Source organism: Amborella trichopoda, chromosome 3 (assembly GCF_054954075.1).
Source record: "Amborella trichopoda isolate Santa Cruz 75 chromosome 3, AtrichopodaSantaCruz75HAP2 v2.0, whole genome shotgun sequence".
NCBI classification, from domain to species: Eukaryota; Viridiplantae; Streptophyta; class Magnoliopsida; order Amborellales; family Amborellaceae; genus Amborella; species Amborella trichopoda.
In genome coordinates, this window is record NC_142338.1 from 42,203,898 (window position 1) to 42,216,324 (window position 12,427).

Consider the following 12,427-nt stretch of genomic DNA (forward strand, 5'->3'; position numbering starts at 1 on the left):
TTAAATTTCAAATCCTCATTCAAAAAGCACTTCTGGCATCAAAAATCTCTATGATAGCACTAAAATTAAATTTCCAACACTAAGAATAAAATTTGAAATTTAAAAAATGGTAACAATATTGTGGATTTATGAATATTTATTTTTAGGGAGTAATGGACGGTCTAGATAACTTTATGCAATATAAACTATTTTTACAGCTTGAAATACTAATTTTTTTCACAATTATAATGTTGAATACAAAATGATCAATTTAAATATTTTTTAATGCTTGAATTGCAATTTATAATGAGTTATGAGGTGAGGGTTTATTTATTTTGATAGACTCTCTTTTTTTAAAATTTGAGGTTTTTTTTTTTTTACAATCAAGTAGATATTAAGTGCCAAAACTTAACCCAGCATTCAAACGCACTCTTACTTGCTCACCGAAAATTTGGGTTTTTTTTTAATTTTTTTATACAATCAAGTAGATATTAAGTGCCAAACTTAATGCACCATTCAAACGCATTCTTACTTTCTCACCGGAATTTCTGGAGGGAGAAAGAGGTCGTGTAATGACCATTAAGAGAGATTCTTTGAGAGAGAGAGTAATAAGTTCTGATTTGAAGGGAGAGAGGGCGAATTAGGACCTTTTTTATTGTTCCTGTGCGGGAGTTTTTTTCCTATTTTCATCCGTTCCCCTCTCCACAATCTCCCTCTTCTTGGAGCCTCCCTCCCTCCGTCCCTCCTTGCTCTCTCTCACCCTCTGCGAACTAGAGTTGGAGCAACCTGTGCGATCAAGAGCAATCCTGAGCGAGCAAGAGCAGCAACCTCTCAATCAGTGAGTTATATGCAGATTTTTCGTTTTTTTTCTTACTAATTTAGGTTTTCGGATCCTCTAGGGATTTTTTTAGAAACCCTGTAAAAGAATTTAGGTTTTAGAAACCCTGTAAAATAATTGAAGGCTTTGCTTATTTTTCAATGTTGTAAATCTGCCCTAAAAAAATTTAGGGCTCTGCTAATATTTCTCTGTTGTAAATCTCCTGGATTTTATTCTGTTTTCTGGTTTCTTGCTCGATTTCTTTTCATACACAAGTGAACAAGAAAATCGGATTTATTTCATTGATTCATAACATTTGATGCTCCAAATGCATGTGAAAAACCAGCAACCTTGATTCATATATTTATGTATTGTGATTCTAGTTTACTGATTCTAGAGAGCTACATTAGTTCTTTATTTCATGGCTTGAAATGGGAGCCATGAAATTTCAGTTTACAGTATGAAACTTTCATCTCTTGCTATGTATATATATATATAATTTCGGCGCAAGATCTACCCTAATGAAACTTCTAACATTGATCTTAATTTATCTTAAAAATGTAAAAAGAACAGAGTTATAAACGATCAATTGTTGTAAGATTGAAACATAATAAAGAAAAGCACATATGAGAATTAAAGCAGAAATCCAAGATATATCAAGAACAATCCACGAATTATGAGTCAGATTACGAATTTTAAAAGTAAATACAAATTTCAACTGCATCATAGATTGAGAAAGAAACAGTAGAACTTACTGTTGACATATACATAAACTGGCAAAATGTTTCCACTCGGAGGGATAGTAAGAAGGTAGAGAGGAAATATTACAATCACACATTTAAAGTAGTAAGAGGTTACCGACTTGATGTACAGGCGGCTGAAGAGAATAAACCTACTGTCTATAGAAAATAGAAGAAAGCAAAGTAGAAGAGAGAGAAGGAGAGAGAGAAAGTATGCGTCATTATGTTGAGTTTGCTTCAGATGCTTTCTTTGTAGTCCTTGCGAAGTCTGTTTTGCAATGAGGCGAGAAGGGGTATTTATAGGCATAAAGAGAGGTGGCGTGCCTTCGAGATGAAGGAAAGGATGTGGCTGAAGAAAGTACCGTGAGGGAGGAGATAGCTGATGTGGGATGCGTGGCTGAGAGCGGTGCCGTAGTGAGGGAGAAGATAACTGACATTAGACGAGTGGCTGAGAGAAGTGCCGTAATGAAGAGGGTAATCGATAGGGGACAAGTGGTAGGAGAAGAGGGCGGCCGTGCGTAGGTGGCGAATCTTTTGGCCTCATACGTGCGGGAGTGAAGGAGTTGGCTTCGTTTGTACGAGAGTAAAAGGAATAAGAAGAGGACACGTGACTTTGATTGTGACCTTCTTCACTGTGGTATGGAATCTTTTTATTGAGGATGGCATCTGCGGGGTCGGATGAAGGAAAAAAGGGGAGAACAGGGAATCTTTTTTATTATGGGTCATGTCAAAGGATAAGGGGAATCTTTATTTGCTTTATGGTGGGGTTTCAGCATGTCACATTTGTCGGGTTATGTCAGGTCTCATGCATTTGGATCTTGGCTGAAATCTTCTAGCAGTGGATTTCCCGACTGGACTGTCTCTTCGGATGTAGTTGGTCTTGGATTTGAAGTGGCAAAGATTTGCAAGAGATGTTCTCTTAGCTCTTCGAGAGTGGCATTTGGATGGGATAGTCTCATTTTTTTAATATATGCAGAAAATGTGGGAAGGCTGACAGTATTATTTTCTTGGGGGTGAATTAAGTCAAATTGAGGAGGTATTCGTTTGAGTGTCAAGAGGAGGGTTTAGTACTGTAAATATCCCACCATTTGATTTTGATGGTTTTACCAAGGAGAGGGACATATTCAAAATTATTGGTATTATTTTCAGAAAAGGAGTAATCCCATTTTAGAATCCATGGGATTTGATAGATAGCCATAAAGTATAGGTGATAATCATCTTGGGGAGTGCATGTATTATGAATGGCAAATTTTTCTTGAAAGGCTTGAAATTCATTTGGTAATATTTGAGTATGTGATCCCCATATTAGGAACCAATGTCGGAACCAGCTAGGGAACCGTTCCAAGATAGGGAATTTAAACTGGACATACCAAGAATGAGTATTATTTGGATTTTGATATGCAAAGACCTTATGCCAGGCCTCAATATACTCAACATACCTATAATATTTGTATTGGAATTTAGGATTGGCTAACTTTTTGCCTTAGATAAGGTTATTACCCCAATCGTCATAAGATAAGAATTTTTTAATTTGTAATTTAGAATATGCATATAGTTTAGTATTACCTTGATAGAAATGTATGATGGATACTGAACCAGTTTCCATGAGTATAGCCTCATACCATTCACGAGTATTGGCTCCATTAGTAGGGTTCAAGTGATTCGTGAGATATGAGGGAGCTAATTTATTTGGGTCAATGTTTATATGCTTGTCGCATATGGGTATATCAGCCAGAAATGCGGTTTCAACATAAACTGACTTCGAAACAGAGGAAGTTTGTCTATTTGGGTAGGCAGCTAGAGTAAATGCCGGACTAGGAGTTTGTATTGGACTTTGAAGAGGAGTCTGGATGAAATATTCTGGTACATTTGTCGATCGCATGGGTGACATGGGTGTTATTGGTAAAGAAGAACTGGGCATAAGACGCCTAGATATGGGGCAGGGTACCAAGTCCATTTTTTGTTTGTCATGAGTGTTTCCTTGAGATGTCTTCATATTTGTATGAGTATTGTTAAAAAATAACTGTAAACCGTAAGGAATGCTATCTGGAATACTATCTAGCTCAGGTAGTGATAATATACGGCCCCCCCTGTAAAAATTCACGGGTAAGAAAGTCAAGTAACGAATTAGTAGAGCCGGGAAGATGTTCAATAGAAAAATCAAAAGCGGATAATATCGCTTGCCAACGGGCAAATATTTGTTTTGAAACAAGATTTTGAATATCCTTTTGCAGAATGTCTTTAGTAGCTTTACAATCAGTACGTATCAAGAAATGTTGATTCAAAATATCACTTTGAAACTTAGTAACACAGTGTATAATGGCAAGTAATTATTTTTTGATAGTAGAATAATTCTTTTGTGTAGGATTCCATGCTTTAGAAGTAAAGCGAATTAATTGCTCAGTAGAATCACACCTTTGTTTTAGTATGCCGCTGAGGCCTAAGTCAGAGGCATCGCATTCAATGATTTTAAATGCAGTAGGATTGGGAAGTGTTAAACAAGGTAATTCTTTGGCTTTTTGCTTCAGTCGTTGAACAGCTAAAGTATGGATCTCAGTCCATGGTGGAGGATTCTTTTTTAACCTATCATATAAAGGTTTGGCTTCTATGGCAAGATTTTGATAGAAATTACTAATATAATTAAGACATCTTAGAAATCGTTGCAATTCGGTTTGTCTACAATTTTATCAGGGAATTTATCAGCAAATAAAATTGATCTATCAATGGGGATAATTGTACCTTGGTTACTATTATGTCCTAAAAATCGGATTTTGGTTTGGAATAAATTAAGATTTTTAGCAGAAACAACTAAACCAGCATGTTTGATAGTATTGATAAAAGTATGAAGATGTTTGAAATGTTGATCTAAAGAATCAGAATAGACCAGTACATCATCTATATAAACAATCATAAATTTATGATAAGGATTGAAGACATCATTCATAATTTTCTGAAATTCAGATGGAGCATTTTTAAGGCCAAAAGGCATTACATTCCATTCATATTGTCCGAATGGTACATTAAAAGCAGTTTTATATTTGTCTTCTTCTTTTTTCTGAATTTGCCAGAATCCTGATTTTAAATCAAGTTTTGAAAAGATAACAACATGTACTAATCGATCCAATAAATCTTTTTTATTGAGAATAGGATATCTTATCCATTGTAAGACTTTATAGTTGATGACTAATCGTGGGACTCCTCGTTCTTGCTCAGCATTTTTATTGACATAAAACGCAGAGCAGCTCTATGGAGATAAGCTTGGACGAATAAGCTTCTTTTGTAAGAGATCTTTTATTTTCGTATGACAAGTTTGGAGTAATTTCGTATTCATCTGAATAGGACGAGCTTTTGTTGGGATTTTTGTTTCATTAAAATCGGGTTCATATGGTAATCCGACAATATGCTGTTTTCTATTCCAGAAAGCAGTTGGTAATTCATGACATATTTCTTGTTCAATAATACTTTTAAGTTGTATTTTTTGTATCATATCTTTCGTTTGGAGGTTTTCAGTAACAACCTTATGTTTGATTTCAAGTTGTAATGATCCTAGAAAATCCTCTTTTTGTTTGATATGATTTTTAACTGTATTGATCTCTTTGATTTTTGGTTTATCAAGAAAATCGAATTTAATGAGTGTCATGAACACTTGTTTCAATTCCTGATGAGTAATTTTCATTGGATATAAAAGGGTGAGAAAAGGTACTCCAAGGATTACAGCTTGGTTGAGTCCTTTAACCATTATAAAAGTAGTTGAAAAGCAATGGCCTTCATTGCAGATTTTAGCATTTGAGAGTTTATATTTAATGTTGGACGAATAAGCTTCTTTTGTAGGAGATCTTTGATTTCTGTATGACAAGTTTGGAGTAATTCCGTATTCATCTGAATAGAACGAGCTTTTGTTGGGATTTTTGTTTCATTAAAATCGGGTTCATATGGTAATCCGACAATATGCTGTTTTCTATTCCAGAAAGCAGTTGGTAATTCATGACATATTTCTTGTTCAATAATACTTTTAAGTTGTATTTTTGTATCATATCTTTCATTTGGAGTTTTTCAATAACAACCTTATATTTGATTTCAAGTTGTAATGATCCTAGAAAATCCTCTTTTTGTTTGATATGATTTTTAACTGTATTGATCTCTTTGATTTTTGGTTTATTAAGAAAATCGAATTTAATATGAGTGTCATGAACACTTGTTTCAATTCTTGATTGAGTAATTTTCATTGGATATAAAAGGGTGAGAAAAGGTACTCCAAGAATTACAGCTTGGCTGAGTTTTTTAACCATTATAAAAGTAGTTGGGAAGCAATGGCCTTCATTGCAGATTTTAGCATTTGAGAGTTTATATTTAATGTTGGACGAATAAGCTTCTTTTGTAGGAGATCTTTGATTTCTGTATGACAAGTTTGAAGTAATTCCGTATTCATCTAAATAGGACGAGCTTTTGTTGGGATTTTTGTTTCATTAAAATCGGGTTCATATGGTAATCCGACAATATGCTGTTTTCTATTCCAGAAAGCCGTTGGTAATTCATGACATATTTCTTGTTCAATAATACTTTTAAGTTGTATTTTTTGTATCATATCTTTCATTTGGAGTTTTTCAGTAACAACCTTATGTTTGATTTCATGTTGTAATGATCCTAGAAAATCCTCTTTTTGTTTGATATGATTTTTAACTGTATTGATCTCTTTGATTTTTGGTTTATCAAGAAAATCGAATTTAATATGAGTGTCATGAACACTTGTTTCAATTCTTGATTGAGTAATTTTCATTGGATATAAAAGGGTGAGAAAATGTACTCCAAGAATTACAGCTTGACTGAGTCCTTTAACCATTATAAAAGTAGTTGGGAAGCAATTGCCTTAATTGCAGATTTTAGCATGTGAGAGTTTATATTTAATAAACAATATGCTTCCATCCGCAGTATTCAAGATTTGGGTTGTTTTATCAAAATATTTGGTAGGAATTAATCCTTCATTGAGACAGTTGAGATCTGCCCCTTAAGCTAATAATGCTAAAGATTGAAATTCATATTCATCACTTATGACTATTGTTACTAAGATAAACCATTTTTGTGTAATGACTTTATTCAAAACATTTACAGATTTACTTGTAGATGTTTCTCTATGTTGTGGATGAGATGTTTTGATTAGGTGATCAAATTCAATAGAATCTGTATCAGTATCTATTCCTGGGGTTTCATTTTGGAGTTCTAGAATTTGTATTCGATTTTTTAATTGAGCAACTTCTGTTTTTACAAGATTTACTTCTTGCTTGAGATCAGCAATAGTTGGTTCTTTTTGATAGGCTTCATGCTGACTTATACGTTTGATTATATCAAAAAAATTATATTCATCTGGAGGTTTGAGTAATGGAATAGGTTTTGATTTTGTTTTAGCAAGATTGATAAACTGAGAATTACTTCTCGTTTTTCCTCAGGGTCTGAAATTTTCTCTATTAAATCTAATATGAGATTATCTTCTTTTGTCAAAGTATGAATATTAGAAGTAGGAATAGGACATTTACATATGTCATCATCATTTTCGGAACTACTAGATGTATTTGACCAATAAAGGTCTTCATCATGGATATTACCAAGAAAAGATGGATTACTACTGGATGAAGTAGTATCTGAGTCTGAACTAGATGGAGAATCGTAGATTTGGATAATATCATATATTTTATTTCTTATCTGTTCATCTAAGATTACAGCAGCAATTTTCTTTTTGACTTTACATTGGCTTTTGTAATGGCCAACTTTTCCACATTTATAACAGACAGGTAATTTTTTATCCTTTCTTTGGGATGATTTATTAGAAGCAAATCTTTTTGTAAATTTTTTTTTCTTTTTGGAAACATTTGGAGGTTTATCTTGCTTTTGTTTTGATTTAAATTTATGTTTGCGTTTATGGAATTTATGTAAATCATGGGGTTTATTTTTATCAATGTGATAACCAAACTGTTCACAGAAATCTCCTAATTCCTTTTTACCATTTATATTTTGTATCGATTTGTTTCTTTAATTTCATAACTGTGCATAAGGCTAATCCTTCCGCACATATTTCGGCTGATAATTCTCCTAAGGTGTATTGGGAATAGGTGATTGTACCTCCATGCTTATTTTTCAAGTGTACTTTCACCTTTTCAGCAAATAAATAAGGTAAGCCGGCTACGAATTTTTCTTTCCAATGATCTAAATGACTATCTTCTCGTATAAGTAAACGAGAGAAGAAAACGTCTTTATACCATTTATAATGGGATAATGTAGGACATCTGAGGTTTGATAAAAGATCAGCAGATCTTGCTGCTAAGATAACAGTATTGCCTATGAAATGTAGGGCGATGGTATATATTAAAGTATTAACAGCATCACTTTCAGTGTATAACATGTCTTGGTTGTGTTCATTCTTTGCTGTCCAATTTCGGGTATTTGTCAAAATCTGTTGTTTTGTTTGATCATTGAGGTGGAAATCCCACCATCCTCTAAGCCAATCAGTAAATCCAGATACAACGGCTTTTGATAATTCCTGGCATGGCTTCCAGCCATCTTACATGCTGATGCGTACATTGTCATATGTCGCATAGTATCTAGTATTTGGTGATCTGAAATTCCATCAATACTCCAATTGCTGATGGTCCTACCAGTATAAGTTGAGGTATGGCTAACTAGATCTTCTTCTAATTGTATATCAACAGGAGTTGGTCTCTTATAATATGGTTTAGCATTTATTGGCTGTCAATTTTTGCTATAATTGATTCGATGAATATTGTCTGAAGAAATACTATGTTCTGTGAATGCTTTTTGCATATTTGACAGAGTACTTTTAATTTGGGGCTCAGGTTCTTCTTCTTGAAGAGCCATATTATCATGGACGGGTAGCTTTTCTTCTGTCTTCTGAATTGGCTCCAAGACTTGTTTCAATAATTGTTCTCTTGAGTTCTTTGAGTTCTAATTTGGATAATTTGGATATTAACTGATCCATGAGAGTTTTATTATCATCTCCAATAAAGAATTGTCTTTATTTATTTCAAGAAGAGGTTTAAAGAGAATTTTCTTTGGTTCATTTTGTCGTGTGGGAGTTAACAAATTCTCAATTCCAACCATTTGTTTTCCAAGAGTTTGAAGATAAAGGTTTGTATAATTGTTTTGTTCAATTATATGGGGAAGTAATTCAATACGAGACATATTTGCATTATTTAATTTATAAGGAGTAGCTACAGTTTCATAAAGGACTATTTGGGTTTGAGAGGTTGATTCTTCGTCTTCATTGTCAGTTTTTGTGGGAGTTTTTGAAGGTGCTCCCTTGATTTTGAGGCTTTTCTCAAGAGGATGGATTGAAGTAATCGGTTTTCCCTCTGTTGTATTAAATACAGTATATTGAGATTCAAGTGTTTGAAGATGAATTTTGGTATAGGAATAGAGTATTGGTGTAAAATATCTTTTAACCATGTGAAGAAACAAGTACTTTTGTTTCCTTGTTTTCGGAATTTGTTATATTTTTTATGAAATAAAGATATTAATTTTGGTTCAAACGTATCAAGATACCATTTTTTTATATCTGCATTTTCAGCAGATAAATATTCATTTTCGATATATTGATTATCGAATTGTTCTTCAAGTTGTAAGACTTGAAGGAAGTCAGATTCTTCAGGTTCTTGTTGAGCTTGTTTATATTGTGGAATAATAATATTATCTGGTGTTCTTCTTAATCCATCAATTTGTAGTCTCCGAGGAGTACTACTTGTGGATGAAGGAGTCCTTAGATGTTGACTATGGGTGTATGTGGTAACAGATTGTTTTGACGGTTCAATTTTGAGAGACAATTGAGGAAAAGATATAGAATCTGCTATGGCAGTAGGAATAGTAGTTCTATTATTAGTAAATTGGATTTCAATATTTCCATCTGTATGTTCTATAGTTTTATCTGGAATATTTTGTATAGATGTTTGGGATGGTTGGTTTTCGTTATGAATAGACCATGATTCTGGTAAGATAATGTCTGACCAGGATGTTGTTTTTGGTATGATGTATTGGATTTTTCTATATTGGTTTGGAAAAATAGAGTCTGTTCTCGTGTGTTTACTTGAAGTACATTAGGACATAATGTAGTACAAAGGATAAGGGGAATCTTTACACCGGCGATACTTTAATCTTCTGTGATGCCCATTATGATCAAGTTGATTGTCTTTGGAGATTTCTTAGAACCGTTGGGCTTCTCACAGGGATGAAAGTCAACCTTATCGAAACTAAAATGCTTGGCATCCAAGTTCAAAATCCAGAACTGGATAGTCGTTTAGGTTGTGCAATTGAAATCCTCCCATCCTCCTACCTAGGCCTTCCTTTGTGCTTAGGCAAACTTGGGAAGCACCTGTGGGACCATTTGATTGAGAAATTTACTTGGAAGTTCGCCTCTTGGAAAGGGAGATTCCTGTCATTTGGGGGTAGAATCACACTCATTAGAGCCACTCTTGCCAGCATTCCAATTTACTATAAGTCACTCTTTCAAATCCCCATCTCGGTCATCCGAAAACTAGAAAAATTGACGAGGGATTTCTTATGGTTTGGATTTGATGGCCCCAAAAAATATTATCTCATTGCTTGGGATAAGGTCTGTGTTCCAAAACAATTTGGGGGACTGGGGATAAAAATCCTTAGGACTCTGAACCTTGCACTCTTGGGGAAGTGGTCCTCTCCCCACCCTCTGTTATGGAAATAGGTAATCAGGGACTATTACGGTTTGGGTTTTGATTATTGGCTGCCTAGAACTCGATCTTGTCGGTCTTCAGGTGTTTGGAAATGTATTGCACCCACTAAGAATGCATTCTAGAGTCGTATTAGACTTAAACTAGGTCAACATGGATAAATAAAAAATGATGGGGGTGGGTTTGACTATTCAAGAGATCAGGGCCCTTATTCCTTCTTGGGATTGTAAAGTTGAGGATCTCCTCACCACTTACTTGGGCATACCTTTGGGCTTGGGGAAGCCGAAAAAGAGACATTGGGCTCAAGTCATCGACAAAGTGGATAGACGTCTGGCAGGCTGGAAAGGGAGATATCTCTCTGTGGCTGGCCGTTCAACGCTGGCCAAAGCAATACTGGCCAACGCCCCGGTCTACTTAATGTCCATCTTCCACATGCCAGCCTTGGTGGCTAACAGGCTGGATCAGCTTATGAGGAATTTTCTATGGTCAGGTCAAGCGAAAAAAACCAGACATCACCTTATCTCGTGGGATAGAGTCCGGCTACCCAAATCACAAGGTGGTCTAGGAATCAGAGACCTTAAAAAACACAACCTGGCTCTGCTAGGGAAATGGTGGTGGAGATTGGCCACCCAACCTAATTCTATCTGGGCACAGGTCATTCATAACAAATACAGGATTCCGGAACACAAGTGGGTGCCTGACAGGACCTCTCGCAACTGAGCCTCTGGAGCCTGGAAATCCTTTGCCTCCTCTCTTGCTCTTTTCAACCAATCTATCTGCTTCCATCCTAAAGAAGGCACTAGAGTTGCACTTTTGGTCTGATCTCTAGATTGGACACTCCCCCTCTTAGGGACTTCTTCCCCTCTCTCTTTTACCTCTCCTCCAACAAAGACTCAACCATAGCAGCTGAAATGGTCTTTTCAGGGGGCCGAAGAACCTGGAATCCCTCCTTTAGAAGAAACCTTTCCGAAGAGGAAACGTCACTCTTCACCTCCTTGTCGGCTGCCTTAACCCAATTTTCTTATCTCCATATGGGAGAGATTCTCTGGTATGGACTCTCTCTTCGTTTGGAAAATTTTCAGTAGCCTCTTTCTACAATAAACTTATTCAACCCCCTACTTACCCACTTAACCTTGTCTGTATCCTATCCAAAGTTTGGTCCACTATTGCTCCACCAAAAGTCCAAACTTTCAATTGGATTGCCTGCTGTCAACGGGCTCTCACAGTCGACCAGCTTAAAAAAAGAGGCATTTTGCTCCCCAATAGATGTGCTATGTGCTTGAATGAGGAGTCGAACCTCATCTTTTCTTATACTGCAGTCAAGCCTTTGAACTGTGGAGCCTTATTCTTGAGTTGTTCCATTTCCAATGGGTCCACCCTCGGTTATGGCTCTCATCTCCTCCTACTCAGGTTGCCATTGGCCTAAGGCCGATAGAACTTTGTGGAAGTCAGCAATCGCTGCCACCATCTGGGCTATATTGCGAGAAAGAAATGGGTGGTTTTCCAAGGACACAAAAACGAAGTTCCTGTGCTATTTCAAAAGGTTACCTTCCTAGTAACTTTTTGGGCTTCTACCCACAGGGACTTTGTAGGGATCCCCACTATTACCTTCCTCAGTCAGTGGGAGAATATCATTCACCTCCAACCCCACAAGAACCAAAGACCTTACAATTGACAGCCCTCGCCAGAAAATGGCATTAAACTCAACTTTGATGGTTGTTTGTTGGGGGAACCCAAGCCCATCAAGGAGCTGGAGGGGGTTTTCTGTGATCACAACCGCAATATCCTCCTAGCCTACTTGGAATATGTGGGACTGGGAGACTCCCAGTTTGCTGAAGCTTTGGCATTGCTTATGGGGCTCAAAAGTTTTAACCTTTCATGGGCCGACTTTTGGTGGTCGAAGGAGATGCTCAAAATATCATCTCTTGGGCAGAAGGCACTACTTCTTCGCCTTGGTACCTTTCCAGGATTTTTGATGAAATTTACCACATATGCAGGGATATGAACGTCTAATGGACGCATACTTGGAGGGCATCGAACGAGCTCGCCAATCTTTTAGCTAAAGACGGAGCACGAGCACGTGTGGAAGACCCCAACCGGTCCATCTCCTTTTTTGCTCTGGACCATAGAGGGTATCTAAGACCGTAGTTAGCCTTTATCTTCATCTTGTACTCAAGCTTTCT

General features: G+C 36.1%; 1 protein-coding gene across 6 annotated transcripts in view; it reads left to right on the plus strand.

The window, feature by feature from the left end:
- The first annotated feature begins 621 nt into the window (after positions 1-621).
- LOC18422666 (cytochrome c oxidase copper chaperone 2) overlaps positions 622-12,427 on the plus strand; it is a 38,967-nt gene continuing 27,161 nt past the window's right edge. For 3 of the 6 annotated variants that reach the window (XM_020668049.2, XM_088860593.1, XM_088860594.1), the window contains exon 1: positions 622-817. In XM_020668049.2, the coding sequence (XP_020523708.1) occupies position 817 (1 nt within the window). In that variant the 5' untranslated portion in view covers positions 622-816. Of the gene's footprint in view, positions 818-3,901; positions 4,040-12,427 lie in introns of all 6 variants that reach the window. The other 3 variants (XM_088860592.1, XM_088860595.1, XM_006878549.4) reach the window with 2 other exon arrangements.